The sequence below is a fragment of the Balaenoptera physalus genome (assembly GCF_965194825.1).
Source record: "Balaenoptera physalus genome assembly, chromosome: 20".
NCBI classification, from domain to species: Eukaryota; Metazoa; Chordata; class Mammalia; order Artiodactyla; family Balaenopteridae; genus Balaenoptera; species Balaenoptera physalus.
The window spans coordinates 49472331-49492099 of NC_138901.1; the positions used below are offsets into that span (position 1 = coordinate 49472331).

At 35.9% G+C, this 19769-nt stretch overlaps 1 protein-coding gene across 5 annotated transcripts in view; it reads left to right on the top strand.

Annotated features, from left to right (window-relative positions):
* TAOK1 (TAO kinase 1) overlaps nt 1–19769 on the top strand; it is a 166257-nt gene that overhangs the window by 129993 nt on the left and 16495 nt on the right. For 4 of the 5 annotated variants that reach the window (XM_082442795.1, XM_082442793.1, XM_082442792.1 and 1 more), the window contains 6 exons: nt 2108–2344; nt 4452–4580; nt 8337–8540; nt 10407–10646; nt 13541–13753; nt 14971–15153. In XM_082442795.1, the coding sequence (XP_082298921.1) occupies nt 2108–2344; nt 4452–4580; nt 8337–8540; nt 10407–10646; nt 13541–13753; nt 14971–15153 (1206 nt within the window). Of the gene's footprint in view, nt 1–2107; nt 2345–4451; nt 4581–8336; nt 8541–10406; nt 10647–13540; nt 13754–14970; nt 15154–15468; nt 19740–19769 lie in introns of those variants that run through there. The other variant, XM_082442794.1, reaches the window with a different exon arrangement.

Below are 19769 nucleotides of genomic sequence, written 5' to 3' on the forward strand. Positions count from 1 at the left end.
TGGTTTCTTATTCAGATGTTCACATTATAATATTGATTTGTACGAGTTCTTTATATAGTCTGGTTACAAGTATTATATCTCATATATATCTTGTAAATGTTTTTTCTTCATCTGTGGTTTACCTAGTCTTTTTCTTACTGTTGTCTTGATGAGAGGTTAAAATTTTTTTAGTTTTAAATTCCAATTTAAACAACCAAATTAAAACATAGGTAAAGGACTTGAATAAACATTTCTGCAAAGAATATATACAAATGGCTAACAAGCACATGAAAAGTGCTCAACATCATTAGTCATTTGGGAAATGCAAATCAAAACCACAAAGAGGTACCACCTCACATCCACTAGGATGGCTATTTTTTAAAAACAGAGGGCCTTCCCTGGTGGCAGAGTGGTTAAGAATCCGCCTGCAAATGCAGGGGACATGGGTTCGAGCCCTGGTCCGGGGAGATCCCACATGCTGCGGAGCAACTAAGCCCGTGCGCCACAACTACTGAGCCTGTGCTCCAGAGCCCGTGAGCCATAACTACTGAGCCTGCGTGCTGCAACTACTTAAGCCCGCGTGCCTAGAGCCCATGCTCCGCAACAAGAGAAGCCACTGCAGTGAGAAGCCTGTGCACTGCAAGAAAGAGTAGCTCCCACTTGCTGCAACTAGAGAAAGCCTGCGTGCAGCAACGAAGACCCAACGCAGCCATAAATAAATAAATAAATAAATTTTAAAAAATAATAATAATGCTGCAGTGAACAGGAAGGTACAGATATCTTTTTAAAAAAGGAAAAGAAAAGAAAAAACAAAATAACAAGTGTTGGAGGGAGTGCAGAGAAATTGGAACTCCTGTATATTGCTGGTAGGAATGTAAAGTGGTTCAGCTGCTGTGGAAAACAGTTGATGATGCCTCAAAAACGTAAACATAGATTCACCACATGACCCAGCTGTTCTACTACTAGGTATATACCCAAAAGAATTGAAAACAGTTACTCAAACAAGTACACTACACACATGTTCACAGCAGCACTATTCACAATACCCAAAAAGTGGAAACAACACAGATATTAATATTCACCAGTGGATGAATGTATAAACAAATTATGGTATATGCAAACAATGGAATATTATTTAGCTCTAAAAAGGAATGAAATACTGATACATGCTATACAACATGGATGAACCTTGAAAACATGCTAAATTAAAGAAGCCAGACACAAAAGGTCACATATTATATGACTCTATTTATATGAAGTATCCAGAGTAGATAAATCCATAGAGACAGAAAACAGATTGGTGGTTACCAAAAGGGGAGAATGGGGAGCAGCTGCATAACAGGTACAGGGTTTTCTTCTGAGGTGGTAAAACTGTCTTTTAAGTAGATAGAGGTGGTGGTTGCCTAACATTGTGAATATACTAAATGCTGCTGGGTTGTTCACTTTAAAATGATTAATTTTATATTATGTGAATTTTACCTCAATTAAAAAATTCAGTTTATACATTTTTGTTTTTATAGTCAGTGCTTTTTGTGTCCTGCCCAAGAAATATTTGCCTGCGCTATGGTCATGAAGATATTTTGGTTTTTTTCCTACTTTATAATTCTGGATTTCGTGTTTATGTCAAATGATTCTCAAATTAATTTTTGTATATAGAGTGATACAGAAGTCAAGATTTTTGTTTTTGCTTTTATATACAGAGAACCAGTTGCGTGAGCAGAATTTGAAGATAACACATTTTTTCCTCTTTGAATTGACTTTTTGGTGGAAAATCAATTGACTAAATATATTTGGGTCTATTTCTAGATTTTATTCTGTTCCTTTGATCTATTCAGCCTGTTCTTCCACCAATTCCACATTGTTTGGATTACTGAAATGTGTGTCTTCCAACTTTTTTTCCCTCAAGATTGTTTTGGCTATTGTAGGTCCTTTACATTCCAATATAAACTTTAGAACCAGCGTGTCTATTTCTTTAGGAGACCACCTGGAAATTTAATTGGAAACTGCTCACTGGAATCTCTTACAGTGATTGTCTACTTCGCTAAATAGTAGAGTGGTCTAAAATGCTTCTGAAATAAAAATGTTTTGCTTAATTTTATTCTTTTCTCTCCATTGTTTGTGTGTCTAGGTTACAAGGCAAATGCAAGAACATGAGCAGGACTCTGAGCTTAGAGAACAAATGTCTGGCTACAAGAGAATGAGGCGGCAACATCAAAAGCAGCTGATGACTCTGGAAAATAAGTTAAAGGCTGAGATGGATGAACATCGCCTCAGATTAGACAAAGATCTTGAAACACAACGTAACAATTTTGCTGCAGAAATGGAGAAACTTATCAAGAAACATCAGGCTGCCATGGAAAAAGAGGTGGCTGATTCAGTATTACTAATTTATTTACTCTAGATTGTAACCATCTCAGAATTAACCAAGATGGCATTTTGATGTTAGGATATATCTTCCCCAGAACCAAGCAAATCAGTTGGGGAAAGGAAGAAACATTTATATAACTTGTATAATATCAGGTACTGAGTCTGGGAACCAACAGATGTGGGATTATTTCCTGACACTGATAGTTTTATAGTATCACAGTGGGTAAATCATGCAACCATTCTAGGCCCTAGGTACCCTGATTATCTGAGGAGTTTGTTAATCACCTATCAATAGGTGATTTAGGTCTCGAAAAATCATTCATGATTCTCTTCTCTGTGATTTTTGGAGACCTATCTTAAATTTATAGCAGCATTTTAATATCAGAGAATAATTGAAGATTACAGAGAATGTTAGAGATAATAAAAGAGGTTCAGATTAAGATTTAGCCCATTTGTGGGTTTGGTTTTTTAAAAAAATATTTATTTATTTATTTATTTTTGGCTGCATTGGGTCTTCATTGCTGCGCGCAGGCTTTCTCTAATTGCAGCGAGTGGGGGATACTCTTTGTTGCAGTGCACGCGCTTCTCATTGCGGTGGCTTCTCTTGTTGCAGAGCACGGGCTCTAGGCATGCGGGTTTCAGTAGTTGTGGCACACAGGCTCAGTAGTTGTGGCTCACAGGCTCTAGAGCTCAGGCTCAGTGGTTGTGGCACACAGGCTTCGTTGCTCCGCGGCATGTGGGATCTTCCCAGACCAGGGCTTGAACCCGTGTCCCCTGCATTGGAAGGCCGATTATTTTTTCTTTTTTTTAAAATATATATATATATATTTTTAAAATTAATTAATTAATTAAATAATTTTTACTTTTGGCTGTGTTGGGTCTTCGTTTCTGTGCGAGAACTTTCTCTAGTTGTGGCGAGTGGGGGCCACTCTTCATTGCTGTGCGCGGGCCTCTCACTGTCGTGGCCTCTCTTGTTGCGGAGCACAGGCTCCAGACACGCAGGCTCAGTACTTGTGGCTCACGGGCCCAGTTGCTCCGCGGCATGTGGGATCATCCCAGACCAGGGCTCGAACCCGTGTCCCCTGCATTGGCAGGCAGATTCTCAACCACTGCGCCACCAGGGAAGCCCCTCTTCTAATGTTTTTGATGTCCCATCAGTTAAATTTTATTTTGATAGTCACATTTGTCAGGTAAAATGTAAGGTTCTCTGTAAATTCACACAATATCTAGAAATGTGTCTGGCTTGTCCACATTGAGGCATTATTTATTATAGTTACCCTGTTCAGCCTTTCCCCCCAAAATAGAAGAACTACCCTCTCATAATAGAGAATTTGGGAAAATAATTTACAGAGTAAATAATTATTTGCTTTTGAAATAATTTGATGAAAGAATGTATAGATATTTAGAATCCTGTTGGGCATTGGATAGTATTTTTAATAACTCGGGAAGAGGTAGATACTAACATATTTAGAAAAGCAAATCATGAAATAGGATGTGCAATATGATTACAGATTTATTTAAAATGTATGTATGCATAGAAGTAAATAGGGAGGGTGTGCACCAAAATGTTTATATTGGTTATCTCTGGGTGGTAAAATCATACAAGATTTTTTTGTGTTTTTCTGTATTTCCTAAATGATCTACAATGAATATGCATTGCCTATATAATCAGAAATAAAACAGTATGATATGTATCTAATATTTAACATTTTCATATTACTTAATATATAAGTTAAAGGTCAGGGTTTAATTTGAAGAGGAGTATATTACATTATTTAATATACAAATCAATCTAGATAAAAGGTCATGACTTAATTATATTTGTGGATAAATATATATTTGTTTTATTTTCTTGGGGGAGGACATATTGTTAAATTTTTAAAAAGGTGAAAACGTTTTGATTCTGTAAAAGATCAACATATTAAAGATGAGTTCCATTTTACTGGTTCTCTGAAATTCAAATAATAAGATGCTATGTAATTGTTATTGGTAATGCTTATACCGATTTTATGTTCTTAAGGGGAAAAATATCCTTAGTGGTATATATTAAACTGTTGCTTTGAATCTACTTAACTAATTTGATCCATTTTTTAAATTTCCCATAGGCTAAAGTGATGGCCAATGAAGAGAAAAAATTTCAGCAACATATTCAGGCCCAACAGAAGAAAGAACTAAACAGCTTTTTGGAGTCCCAGAAAAGAGAATATAAACTTCGAAAAGAACAGCTTAAGGAGGTATCTATTTTATAAAATTTTTCAAGCCAGTTTTCTACTTATTGATTTTATCTATTGATGTTGATCGACTCATAGAACCATTAGGATAAATTCTTCTTTTGTTGTTTGTGGCCACTAAATGTTTACCAGTTTGAATGAAGGCATTGATTTTAATCAGTTACTCTTCAACAGAGATCTTCAATTGAGTAGGATCTAAAAAGAATCATCTCCTAAAAATATAAATTATTTTATTTATAATAGCTTTCATATGCACTTACTAAATAACTGACTCACTAGAAATAAAATACTTGAGTTGTGATCGACGTGGAAGCAACTTAAGGGCGGCTGGCCTGGGCTTAGGGCTAGAATCCCTGAAGACCCAGGAAAGGGCAAGGAGGCGGGTGACAGGCTCCCCAAGGACGGGTCCGAAATCATCAGGATCTAACTGGGTATTTGGCTTCAGGGCATTTATTTCATGTCCCTCCGTAGAGGCCCTGGGGCCAGGTGTGGGGGCAGGAGACCAGGCAGGGGTAGCAATAAATAACACGGACAGACAGAGCTCCCCTTGAGACAGATGAGATTAAAGGAGGTTACAGGGGAGCCACAATGCAGAGGTGGGGCACTGGCAGGGTGGGGGCAGCTGGGAGGGAGGGGTAGGCCAGGCCCTCATTGTCACCTGCCGCATCCCTTTCCTGCCCCAGCCCCCGCTACTTTGGGGAGGAAGGGAGCCCCCGCCCCAAAAATACTTGAGCTGTGAAAGGAAGCCACACATTTCTTTTTTTAAAAGTAGACCATACCAGGCTTCCCTGGTGGCGCATAGTTAAGAATACACCTGCCAGTGCAGGGGACACAGGTTCGAGCCTTACTCCGGGAAGATCCCACATGCCGTCAGCTAAGCCTGTGTGCCACAATTACTGAGCCTGCGCTCTAGAGCCCGTGAGCCACAACTACTGAAGCCCACGCGCCTAGAGCCCGTGCTCTGCAAGGAGAAGCCACCGCAATGAGAAACCCACGTACCGCAACAAAGAGTAGCCCCTGCTCGCCGCAACTAGAGAAAGCCTGTGCACAGCAACGAAGACCCAACGCGGGCAAAAATAAATAAATTAATTAATTAATTAAAAAAAAAAAAGTAGACCATACCTTCTTACTTTTGGCTCAGAAGATTACAATAATTTGTTCATAGAGTAAGGATAAGAGGCATATTTGCTTATCACATTTTCTTTAATAGCAAAACATGATTATTTATTTATGATTCCACGATTTCATATTTATTTGCTCTCCATGTGCTGCATTTTTGAACTTCTTTTAAAAGCAGATGTAGTCTGACTTTGAAGAACGCCTTGATTGTTCCAAGGCAGTTTCTGAAAGGGGTTAACTATTCAGGATAGTAGTCAGGAGAGAGAAATGATATGTCTCAATTTAGACCCCCTTTTACAGACTGATTGAAATTTTTAGTCCATGTAATTAATTATTAGGGCACTGATAAATTAATTGGTCTTGATAAAATAATAGTAATCTCTTTGCTAGTAATGCTTTTGTTTGTGTAGGAATTTATAGTCATTTACTTAAATGTTATTATGGACATATTGTTGGCACAAAATCTTGCTGTATATACCCTGCCAACTGAGCTTCATTGAAAAGATTTTTCTAACTCTAAAGGGTATAACCTGTAATATTTCCCGTGACTGTAATACAAAAGCCAAACTCTATATTGGCACATTGGGTTTGAAAAGACTGTAAATAGGTCCCCAACTGTAAATAAATATCCAACAAAAATGCAGTTTTACAGATCCGTTTCCCAGTGAAATGAGATTTTAGCTTTATGGGTGCATTGCTTTAGGTAATCCTTTAGGCATATAACAGGTAGTCCAGCCAATAAATTCGTTTTCTTTTAGAAGCCAAATTAGTGTGTATTTATGTGTGTGAGTTCATTTAAAACAATGATTTTTAGCATAGAGGAAGGGATATACTAGAATCTTAGTGGAGAAGTTCCCTGGCAAAAGATTTTGAAAAGTATACCCAGGTGATTATTTATGTGCCCTTTCTCTTCCCATAGTGTGTGTACACATATACCCTTAAGTTTAGAACTACTAAATTTTTTTAAATGTGTTTGTATATCTTATGAACTAAAGTTATAAAGAATTGATCTCTTTCTTGAAAACCAGGGGAAGGAACTTAAGGTTAGTAGTCTTTGAAAAATTATCTTATACCTAGGAAAGATGGCTTATTTATATACTGTGCAACATTGTTGCTTTTTAGGTTGAAGATATATTAGTATTAATTATCATCCTAGAGTTTGCCTCATTGAGTGCATTGTCAGTGTTCTCATCTGGTCCAATATAAATGCATTTTCATTTAGGTAGTTTGTAAGATAATATATATATATATTTTGAAGTATAGTTGATTTACAATGTTGTGTTAATTTCTGCTGTACAGCAAAGTGACTCAGTTCTACATATGTATATTCTTTTTCATATTCTTTTCCATTATGGTTTATCATAAGATATTGAATATGGTTCCCTGTGGTATGCAGTAGGGCCTTGTTGTTTGTCCATCCTATATGTAATAGTTTGCATCTGCTAATCCCAAACTCCCAGTCATTCCCTCCCCACCGCCACCGGCAAGTCTGTTCTCTATACCTGTGAGTCTGTTTCTGTTCGTAGATATGTTCATTTGTGTCATATTTTAGATTCCATATATAAGTGATATCATATAGTATTTGTCTTTCTCTTTTTGACTTACTTTGCTTAGTATGATATCTCTGGGTCCATCCATGTTGCTGCAAAAGGCATTATTTCATTCTTTTTTATGGATGAGTAGTATTCCATTGTATATATATACCACATGTAAGGTAATATTTTATTTTCACTTTTATTATTTTTTTATTGGAGTATAATTGCTTTACAATGTTGTGTTAGTTTCTGCTGTACAATGAAGTGAATCAGTTATATATATACCTACATCCCCTCCCTCTTGGAACTCCCTCCCACCCCCACCCCACCATCTCAGCACCCCCCATCTCCCCCATCTAGGTTTTCACAGAGCACCGAGCTGAGTTTCCTGTGCTTTATAGCATGTTCCCACTAGCTGTCTATTTTACGCATGGTAGTGTATATATGTCAATCCTAATATCCCAGTTCTTCCTACTCTCCCCTTCCCCCCCATCCTGTGTCCACAGGACCGTGGAAGGTAATATTTTAAATGCTATAGAAAAGCACTGATTTTGATTTGTTTAGTTAAATACCATTCATAAAGAGGGTTTCTATTCTCCCATGGTTTTGTTGATTTTCCATTTAATTTCTAATTCTTTCATACTGAGTCTATCCATAATTTTGCCAAAAATTTAATATTTAGAATGTCAGAAACCAAAAAGTGACACATTAGATGTATTTTTGCCCTAATATTAATTCATATAAATGATTTTTACCTGAAAGCACTGCCTTATGTCTCTTCTTGGGAAGCACTTAAAGAATGATGTGTTTTACTTCATTTACCACTATTGTGTGCTTTTAAAGCTAGGAACCATCATAAATGTAGTTGTGTAAAGCTAAAAGGTATGCATGTTTTCTAGCATACGTTTCTCTTTTCCTGTCCTACTTCACCAGTTAACTCAAGAAAAGGAAAATATTACCTTTCTCCTTAAGGTCATTGCCCTGCCTTGAGCATTGGAAAGGACACAGATTAAGTACTTTTATTTAAATGTACCAAATACCAGATGATATATTCATGCAATTAATTTTTATGTATTTTGAACTGAGTTGTTTTTTATGTTGCCAGGAGCTGAATGAAAATCAGAGCACCCCCAAAAAAGAAAAACAGGAGTGGCTTTCAAAGCAGAAGGAGAATATACAGCATTTCCAAGCAGAAGAAGAGGCTAATCTTCTACGGCGTCAGAGACAATACCTAGAGCTGGAATGCCGTCGCTTCAAGAGAAGAATGTTACTTGGGCGCCATAACTTAGAACAGGACCTTGTCAGGGAGGTACGTTTGAAACGAGAATATTTCCTGAAAGTATGTTTGTCACTTCCCAGACTCAGGGTCTTTGCACTTGTACCTCCCTCAGCCTGAATTCTTCTTCCCTAGATTATCTACATGGCTTGCTTCCTCCCTTCATGTCTCTCCTCAGATACCACCTCCTCAGAAATGCCTTCTCTAATGTCCAAATCCTTCTTCTTCTTTAAATGTTCTTCTGTCACTTCTCTCTCTTACACGTACACACTTTTTGGGGGGAAGTTTCTCATCCTGCCTAGAATGGAAATTTTATGAAGTCACTGGTTTTGTTCAGGTCTTTATATCCCCCTAGTGTCTGGCCCATAGTAGGTATTCAATAAATATTTATTAAATACATATTAAATCTATGAATGAGAGAGGTGTTCATTTTTAAATACCATAAAATTATTGGATACTTTATACCTTTTGAACTGAAATGGATGCCATGAAGTATGTGTTATCATTTAACACATTTTTTATAATCATGTAATTATTAATTGGGCAAATGTAGAAACTCTTATGCCAGTGAAAACAAATATTCTCACTATCAGTGATACCTGTGAGCACAGATTAATTTATTTCCAAGAGTGGCTTAAAATAAACTTCAAGTATAGCATAATTGTTCAAATTCACTAATAATTAAAGAAATTCAAATTAAAACAGTTGCATCAATTAAATAAGAACAGTTTAAAAGACTAGCAACATTAAATCCTAGTAGTGGCATTGGGAAATGTGCAGTGTTGGTAAGAATATAAATTGATACTGATATATTGATAGATATGCTTTTATCTATCAAATCCACTTCTAGAACTCTATCCTAAAGAAATAATAACATGATTATATGATGCATCATGCATAAACATTTAATGAAAATTTCTTTATCAAGCAAAAAATGGAAAATTATGGTATTATAAAGCAGAAGCTTACTATGAAACTTGAAAAAAAAAAAGATCTGTATATACTGATCTGATCTGGGTATATATCCATTATATTGTTAGGTGAAGAAAGCACATTACATGCCTATAATGTATGTTATGTTATTCAGTTTTTAAAACTGTATGTTTTTGTGTAATAGATGTTTCACGATAAGCATGGGGAAGGTTGGGAAGCATTTGCACCAAACTGTTGACCTCTGGAGAAAGGGTTTGCAGGGGCAAAGGGGGTAGGTTTGACTTCTGTATGTGTGTGTGTGTGTGTGTGTGTGTGTGTGTGTGTGTGTTTTACACTTGTTTTTAATCTAAAAAAAAGAATTAGAACATTTATTGAGCAGCATGTGCAAGGTATTGTTCTGAGAACTTTCCATTTATGAACTCACTTCATCCTCACATTAAATCTATGAAATAGCTATATTATTATCTTCATTTGAAAAGTGATGAAACTGAAGCACAGAGAGTTTAAACAATTAACCCAAGGACTTAGGGCTCATAGGTAGCAGAGGCAGATCCATGTTCTTATCCACTATACTGTGCTGGGTATACTGCCTATAATAGAATTGAATAGGATACTCTGAAGAAATTCAAAGAATGGCTTAGGAGTGCTCTTCAAATATAAAATTGGGAAACAATAAAGAAAGAAAAGAAAGAAGGAAGGACATTAAGCCTACTGAGATAGATTTGATATGTCTTAAGCTTATTGCATAAAATAGTATTAATGAATAGTAAATGAATAGAATAAGGAAATTGGTGCTACTAATTGCCCATTTACTGCAGTAAAGGTCATAAAATCTGATATTTACTATGCAGTCATTATTGAATCTGAGGATTACATCTACTTCCTGGTTAATCTATTCCTTAGGAATTTTTTTCCTGGCATTGTACAGCAATAAATTATACCTTTGTCTTTTGTGTTATGGATTAGGAGTTAAATAAAAGACAGACTCAAAAGGACTTAGAGCACGCCATGCTGCTGCGACAGCATGAGTCCATGCAAGAACTGGAGTTCCGCCACCTCAACACAATTCAGAAGATGCGCTGTGAGTTGATCAGATTGCAGCATCAAACTGAGCTCACTAACCAGCTGGAATATAATAAACGAAGAGAACGAGAACTAAGGCGAAAGCATGTCATGGAGGTTCGACAACAGCCTAAGAGTCTGAAGGTACCTTTAGCCTAAGCTTCTTGACAAAGAGGAAGAGGGATAAAAGGCATCTATATAAGCAGTAAAAGTCTAAGACAGAAGTCTGTCATAAAGAAATTGAATAAACTTTTTTCTTTTCATTTTAAGCATGTTTAATTAGTTTTAACATGGAGTGTCTGTAGCTACAGACTTTTGCTCATGTATTTCTCAGTAGAGTACGGAAAAAATTTTAACTGTGGGAAATGCATAAATAAGAATCAAAATTCTTATTTTAATGTAACCAAATGTCCAATGCTGACATTACAGTCTACATGTCAACATGCTAACTAACCTGTTGGCTTCTCTTTATTGTTCCAAGTAATACAGTTTGGGAATCTTATTTGCTCTTAGTGTGATATGTATCCAAAAAAGACAGTAAGTTCCTAGTCAGTACAGAAGCCAGTGAATGAAAAAAAATGCCTTTTTACCCCCTCTCCCTTCATCGTCTGTGCTTATCTTAAGAGGAATAGTGGAATCACCACAGTGTTACTCCCATTCTGCTTATTTTCTTTATGTGTTTGGTAGTGTAGGTGAGACCATGGCGTGGTAGTTGGGGTATGTATTTTTTAATTAGCATGTCAGAGTGGAGCAAGTTGTTATATGCCCTCCCCCAAACAAATAAGGAAAGACAAGTGTTGGTGATATATATAATACCAAAGAACTTTAAGTCTTATATTTTCTTTGTATAGAGGAATTCATTCACATGGTATGAAATTCAAAAGACACCAAAGTATATTATAAAGGTAAAGGTTTCCATCTCTCCTTGTCCCTCTGGCCACCTTGTCCAGCCCCTGCCACCAAATTTAACCAGAGTTAACAATTCAAAGAAAATTTTCAATTTTATAACCTGTAATAAATATTTGAAAGAGCGTAATCATATGTATCTTAATAAAAACAAAAACCAGTCACGATATAGACTCATCAATGGTAGTACCTCAAATAATCTGTACATGATTTCGCATTTTAAACTTTTACTTACATCCAGTAAGGCCCAGGTCCCACAGTATTTTCTTTTAAAACCCTACCCCCTTATCTGAATAACTGTCCTGGAGTGAAGTGAAATTCATTCACAGGGGTAATCTGTGTCAAAATCTAGAAGCTACACCACACCCAATGGTATCTCTTGATTCCCACTCAACTCCATTCAAACAAGCTGTCTTTAACAAAAGTATAGAAGCAAAGTTGTTTTTACCCTTTCCTTGTGAACCTGAGTAAAATTTCACTTTGTTTTCCGAACAGCTGATTAACATCATTTACAGAGTAGCTTATGTTGACTACTCACATAATCTTCATTAGTCATTGCTTAGAAAATTGGAATTCATAATGATTTTTCAAATTTATTTTGTCTCTGTAGGGGAGAGGTATATACTCTTTCGGCTATAGAATAGATAATTTCCCACCAAAAGATTAGTTAAATAACATGTCTGTGAAATTAATGACTGTTTTAAAGTCAGCAGCACGCAGAGTAAACCAAACTGAAAGCTTGTTAGTTTTCTATCGTCATACCATAAATTTGATATGACTGCATTTCTGTAGGGCTTGGCATAGAGTTGTTTGATGTTTAACCATTCCTTTCTGTTTTTTGTTGTTGCCTTTTCAGTTTGAAAGCTTGTAAATACTAGTGTAATCTTCACAGATACTATACAAAAAGTGAGGCAAAAAATAATGTTTCACAGTTATAGTCAGATTTAGAATAGAATGTCTCCTTCTGATGACAGATGAGCTCAAGATTTTCCATAAAAGAGATTGTTCTGTTACTTTACTAGGGAAGAAAACCATCATGTTCCTCTTAGTTACGTATTTCTATCTACTTACTCAATTTGAACAAAACTGACTTGATTTTAATACCAAGTTATCCCATTTTTATTTACCTAAGTAATGGTTGCCTCTTCCAACTTTTTCCAGGACTTTAAAGGGAGGTAGGGGGACTTCAGTTTTAGCACTTACATAATTTGACTAGGATTTGGGGTGGGGGGTTTGGGGTACTATGTCTATGGAATGGGTTGGATATACGCCTGCTCTGTTGTTTCTTCGTCTGGCATCCAGATGATGTTTTGTCAGTGTTAAATGAGTAGAAACAACTGTAACTTACATTCATCTTGCTTTCACTTGAGTCAAACATTGAGGGATATAGTTTATTCTTGGTACAAGTATTACTCTTCTTATAGAAAAAAAATTTTTCAAGGAGCTTTTTTTTTCCCCTCATTAGGCTAGTGATGTGGAATGATTACAGTTTTCTTGGCACAATATTTTAAAAATAAAAACTTTTAAAAGAATAGAGACTGTTATACAGAGGTAGAAGAGAATGTCTAAATGTCATTGTCCCATTCCTGGCTAACTTGGAAGAATTTTGTTAACCAAGGACAGTATTTAAGAGTGGTGCCACTGGGACTTCCATGGCGGTCCAGTGGTTAAGACTTTGCCTTCCATTGCAGGGGGTGCAGGTTCAGACCCTGGTCGGGAGCTAAGATCCCACATGCCTCACGGCCAAAATACCAAAACATAAAACGGAAGCAATATTGTAACAAATTCAATAAAGACTTTAAAAATGGTCCACATCAAAAAAATCTATTAAAAAAAAACTTACTTGTAACTAAATGTACTAGTAAAATAATGAGTATTACCTTAAGTCCTATGAAAAAAGTAAGGTTTTTGATATTCTAATGTTTTAAATTAGAGCTTTTGTTACCAAAATCCATAGAACGTAATGGTTTGACCTAATAACCAAGTGGAAAAGTACTATACCTGCAACCTTATGGTCTGACCTTTTTGTTTTTCATCTCCTTGTCTCCTAGTAGGCTTTATTTTCATATAAGCATAAGGTATAACAAATGCCATATGTTAAAAATTATATACATCTTTTTTTTCCTTGCCAGTCTAAAGAACTCCAAATAAAAAAGCAGTTTCAGGACACCTGCAAAATCCAGACCAGACAGTACAAAGCATTAAGAAATCACCTACTGGAGACTACACCAAAGAGTGAGCACAAAGCTGTTCTGAAACGGCTCAAGGAGGAGCAGACCCGGAAGTTAGCCATCTTGGCTGAACAGTATGACCACAGCATTAATGAAATGCTGTCCACCCAAGCTGTGAGTTCGTTTTATTTAAGCAAAACAAATTTAGTGCCCCTTTCATCCCACCACCTGAATGAAATCCCAGCAATTAAAATACTGGTTGGAAGTGATAGCTCTCCTACAGCCTGAGAGATAGTGGTGGTTATCTATATTTTTCCTGTTCTCTGCATTGCTTGGAGGTAGGCATGATTTATATAGAATTCTCATTGATACATTTAGTCATGAGGTTCTAAATAGGCGCTCTGCCAGTGCCTCTCAGTTGTTCAGCACATATCCCAACGGTATAGGAGGATTAGAGCAGCAGCTTTGTTAAGCAGTGAGCAAAAAGTAGTACTGTATTGGGAATCCAAATGGTCACATTTTAGTGAAGGCAAATACAAAATATTTTCTATATAAGTTTTGCAAACTTTTTCTTAAAGGGCCAGATAGTAAATATTTTAGGTTTTGTAGTCCGTGGTACAAAATTGAGGATAATTATGTGGGTACTTATATAGCCATTTAAAATGTAAAAGCCGGGCTTCCCTGGTGGCGCAGTGGTTGAGAATCTGCCTGCCAATGCAGGGGACACGGGTTCGAGCCCTGGTCTGGGAAGATCCCACATGCCACGGAGCAACTGGGCCCGTGAGCCACAATTACTGAGCCTGCGCATCTGGAGCCTGTGCTCCGCAACAAGAGAGGCCGCGATGGTGAGAGGCCCGCGCACCGCGATGAAGAGTGGTCCCCACTTGCCGCAACTAGAGAAAGCCCTCGCACAGAAACGAAGACTCAACACAGTCATAAATAAATAAATAAAAGAACGTGAATTTCTAAAAAATAAATAAATAAAATGTAAAAGCCATTCTTAACTAGTGGACTATCAAATTAATTAATTAAAACAGGCAGCTGCCCACATTTGGTCTGGAGGCTATAGTTTGCTGGTCCCTGTTCTGTAGTTATTTCCATTGCAGAGAAGAGATTTAGAGTCTTACATCACCTAGTCAGATTCTAGATTTTTCTTAAGAAAAATATGATTATTCAGGCATCCTCCTAATAGATGATGATAGCTTTTATCTTCATATTACCATCACTGGTTATTGTGCCTTCCTTTTTCAGAGATGTTTACTCCAAGATACAAGAGAGAACAATTGTGTATCCTACAAAAGAGTTGTCTGTCTTTTCTCACACCACCTTTCCATAGGTCATGGATAAATAGCTCACAGTAGGATATATCTGGGTTTTTTCCTCTCTTTCAGCTGCGTTTGGATGAAGCACAGGAAGCAGAGTGCCAGGTTTTAAAGATGCAGCTGCAGCAGGAACTGGAGCTGTTAAATGCATATCAGAGCAAAATCAAGATGCAAGCTGAGGCACAACATGATCGAGAGCTTCGGGAACTTGAACAGAGGGTCTCCCTCCGCAGGGCGCTCTTAGAACAAAAGGTATAGATAATAGAAGGAAGTTAATTGTGCTAGTATTTGCCTTCATCAGAAACATTTTACAAATACATTTTCATATTAACAGAGGTGGCGTTAGATTGTTTTCACCATACCATATTTCCTTAATTCTAGTTTTGGTAGTGTTTTTCTTTAAAATTATTATTTCAGTAATGAACCTTATAATTAATGAATTCTAAACATCAGAGGAATATAGTTAAGTAGTAATTGCTAGAGGAAGGATATGGTGTTATGTGAAGACAGTTGAATTATGAGAGAGTAGCTCTGGCTCCATGTTCCTCACTTTTTTTGTGTACCTAGCTCTACCTAAAGAGATTGGAGAAAAACTTGGATAGTGAAGAAAAAGAACTTTAGTAATTGCCTGAGAGAGGCAGGGGCAAAAGATCTGGAATATATACTTTACTCTTCTATCCTGGGCCTGGAACTATACAGATTGGTGGAAGAGTACTAGGGGACAGAAGGTAAAGCCAGTTCTACACAAGCTGAAAATGTTACTTCTAGATGTATCTTTTTTTCTTTCTTTCTCTCTTTTTTTCACTTATTCTTTGTCAGATATATTAGAGAATAGAACTAAAATCCCCAGATTCATTTCCTTTCCATCCTTTAAGGTATTATAGCTGTGTGTGTGTGTGTGTGTGTATTTTGGGGAAAGACTGATGGACAGAAGATTTTTAGATTTTGAAAGATAAGAGGAAAGTTTTGCCATGAGAAGTAGTAGGATATAATTGTATCTAGGATTCAGAGCTATGTTCCAGAATTCCTGAGCCATAAGTTCCCAACAGGTGATAGTCTTAGCTCCATTGATCCTTTGTATGTTAGTACTTGGCTAACTTAATAAAAGTTGTCATGGTTTCTAGACCATTGCTCCATAGATTTTCCTCTGTTTCCTGCAGTTCTTGTGATAAAAATAGAATGCCTTATTAAATTAAAAAATACATTCTTAAAAAACCCACCTAAATAAGATGTTACTCTTTTTCTGGCATAGCTCTCATTACTGGCTTCTTCAAGAGGTACTTGCCTCTAAAAATTATCTCACTTATGTTTCTTATTCAAGATGGGAAAGATATAAACACATATAAATTTTGAGAAAAATCTGGTTTGTCCTTTGTACAGATTTCATAAATCTGTCTGATTCCAACTTGCGTATTAAAATTCAACCTAAAGTCTGTCTCTTATGCTTCAAAAAATTAACACTAAAATGAAAACTCCCTATAGTGTTGTGAGAGAAATATTAGTACTATTTACAGTCAGCCCTCTCATACCTGTGGGTTCTGCATCCATGGATTCAACTAACCTCTGATTGAAAGTATTCGGGGGAAAGAAAATTCCAGAAAGTTCCAAAAAGCAAAACTGCCATTTGCCACACGCCCCCAGCAACTGGTTACAGAGCATTTACATTGTATAGAGTATTGTAAGTAATCTAGAGGTAATTTAAAGTATGAGAGTATCTGTGTGGCTTATATGCAAATAATACACTATTTTAGATAAGGGACTTGAGCATCCTCAGATTTTGGTATCTGAGGAACGGTCCTGGAACCCTTCCCCCAAGGATACTGGGATAGGACTGTGTATTTGTATTTTTAGCTCCACCTAGTGGTTCAGAGTTAGTGCTGATTAGTGTCTTAGGTACAATCTTATTTAACTATATGAACCAAGCCTGTATGTTCTACAGAGCCTAGTAAAATATGGGCATAAAACTGATACACATTGGTGAAGGTGCAGTGGCACTCTCATATATTGTTAATGCATTTTGCAAAGCAATTTGGAAGTGTATATATATATATATATTTAACATCTTTATTGGAGTATAATTGCTTTACAATGGTGTGTTAGTTTCTGCTTTATAACAAAGTGAATCAGTTATACATATACATATGTCCCCATATCTCTTCCCTCTGGAAGTATATATTGTACTTTGGAAATGTTAAGTGTTTGAGAATTTATTCTAAGGAAATCCAAATATAGGAAAAACAAGATGCTAAATATGGTAATTATAGCATAGTTTATAATGGTTTAAAATACATAACCGTCTAAGATAGAGATATAATTAAGTAATTATGGCCAAGCCACTTAATAAAATCTTATTCAACCATTTAAATGATGGCTACAAAGACAGTATTAATATAGAAAAATGCTTATGATGTGTTGAATAAAATAAAGACCAATCACACTTAAAGTGAATTGAAGTAATGCTAGTAGTGGCTATATTAACATGATAGAATGGTTTGTTTTTCTGTTTTACTTTTTGGGGGGGACTATACCACGCGGCATGCAGGATCTTAGTTCCCTGACCAGGGACGAACCTATGCCCCCTGCAGTGGAAGCACAGAGTCCTAACCAGTGGACTGCCAGGGAATTCCCTCTATTTTACTTTTTTAATGCGGTTTATATTACTTTGATAAGGGAAAATACATAAGATTATTTGGTATGACAAATAATAAAGGAACAGTAGGGTGATGAATCTATAGTGCTTTGAGTTGCTACTAGGGCTAATATTTACATTTCAAGTGACGTGCATGTAAAGCAGTTTGGAGTCAGTTGGAAGCTACCAAACCCCAGGTATCCTCTCTACAGAAACTTTGAAAAATCTTAACTGCTGTATTTTCTGCACTTGGCACTTACTGGTTGTACAGATGAGAAACAGTAATCTGAGAATAAATAGAGGTGGAACCAGAGTGAATAGTACTTGTTTCATGATGAATAGTTCTCTTTGAAGTTTGCTTTAATCTCGAAATGAACCAAGAGTTGTTCCTGTAGGTTGAGGCACCAACAAAGTAAAAGTAAGCCTCACTTGACTCACATAAGGTCCTTTTATGACTTTTCTCATATTTCATTTACATTAATATTTTCAGCAAAATGACAATATAACTATAAATGTTAAATTCCCTATGAATTTTTTAAATTTTTTATTTTTTATTGGCGCCTAGTTGATTCCGTGTGAATTTTATATGTGCATGAAAAGTGGCAGTATTTCCAAAAGTATAAATGTTTTCATTTTTTAGTTTTATCATTTCAATTAATTTTCTTTCAGTATTTCACTTAGTATCAACAAACATGGTTGGTAGTTTTTAAGTGAGAATTGACAACTGGAACATCTTACGGGATCTTTCTTTGTGGAACTGAAAATATTCACACAAAAATATCATTTGATTTCAAAGAAGATAGGTTGGGAGAGCCTCTCAAAAGTCTTAAGTATGGTAACTTTTATCTACCCAGTGAAACCACCTTTTTAATTTGCAGTAATAAATAACATGTTTTAAAAGAAATGGGGATTAATGTAACCTATCACAAATCTTAGGTTTTATTTTTGTTTAACTGAAAAATGTTCTGAGTTTCTTGAATGGCAAAACTAATCAGCAAACAAAATTGAAGCAATACTTACTGGATAAAAGGTTCATAAGCATTAATGTGTTTAATATTTTTATCATGAGTTTCCTTCAGATTATATGCAAGGAATTCAGATTAGTTACATGCTAAGTGCTTTCCCATCATTTATTAGATCCTTCAAATTAAAATAAGTGCTTTTAAGTAAATGGATTTAAAATTTTTTTACATATAAAATACTTTAAAAATTTGAAGTTCTCTGAATCCTTAGAGATAAATAAGTTTAATTCCAAAGAATTGGGTATTTTATATATAGATATTAAAAGAGTGGGAAAATTATTTTATAAATACACAATCATTTTTTAAAACCTGGCAAATATAGAGAAACAGAAATGTCCTTAATCCTTCCACTCAGAAGTCACCACAGTTAACAATTTGATGTCTTTCCCTCACAGGAAGCATTCATGTTTAATCTAAGTTCTCCTTCAATCTTCAAATGAATGGCCCTCTCTAAATCTTTGTAACACTAGTATTTAGAACTTTCGATAATTTTCAAACTCTTCTCACTGGAGTCCATCTGGCCGATCTGTAATTCTCCGAACACTTCTTAATTTTACCATTTGTCCATGTCTTTGCACATGTTCTCTCTGCTGAAAATATTTTCCCCTCCGCTTGTCTTCCTGGTAAACTTGTATTCTTCCTTCAGAATCCAGTCTCTGCCACCTCCTCTAAGAAGACTTCTTTGCCCTAGTCTCCTTCTCCTGTAGAGTGAATCACTCCATCCCTTAGTATTTCTGCTATACTTTATAAATCTATTATTACATCTTATCATATTCTATTGTAATTTTTATTTGCATGTGTTTCCCATGCTAAACTGTGTTTTTTTTAAGGGCACTTAAAAATGACACATAGAAAGGAAACATTTATTGAGCTAGATTTCTACAGATAGCAATATATATATATATATATATATATATATATATATACACATGACTATTGGCTTAAGTTCTCAAATATCTTGAAACATGATTATTTAATGCTCCTTTACAAATTCTCTTTTTTCCTATCTTTTAAAAACTTTTTTTCATGGAAATTTTCAAGCATATACAAAAGTAGGAAGAATTAGTACAATGAAATTCCAAGTACTCATCACCCAGCTTCAACAGTTATCAGTATTTTGCTAATTTTTTCTTATCTATTCCCCCCGCTACACACACACACACACACACACACACACACACACACACACACACACACACTCTTGGGTGAAAGACTGT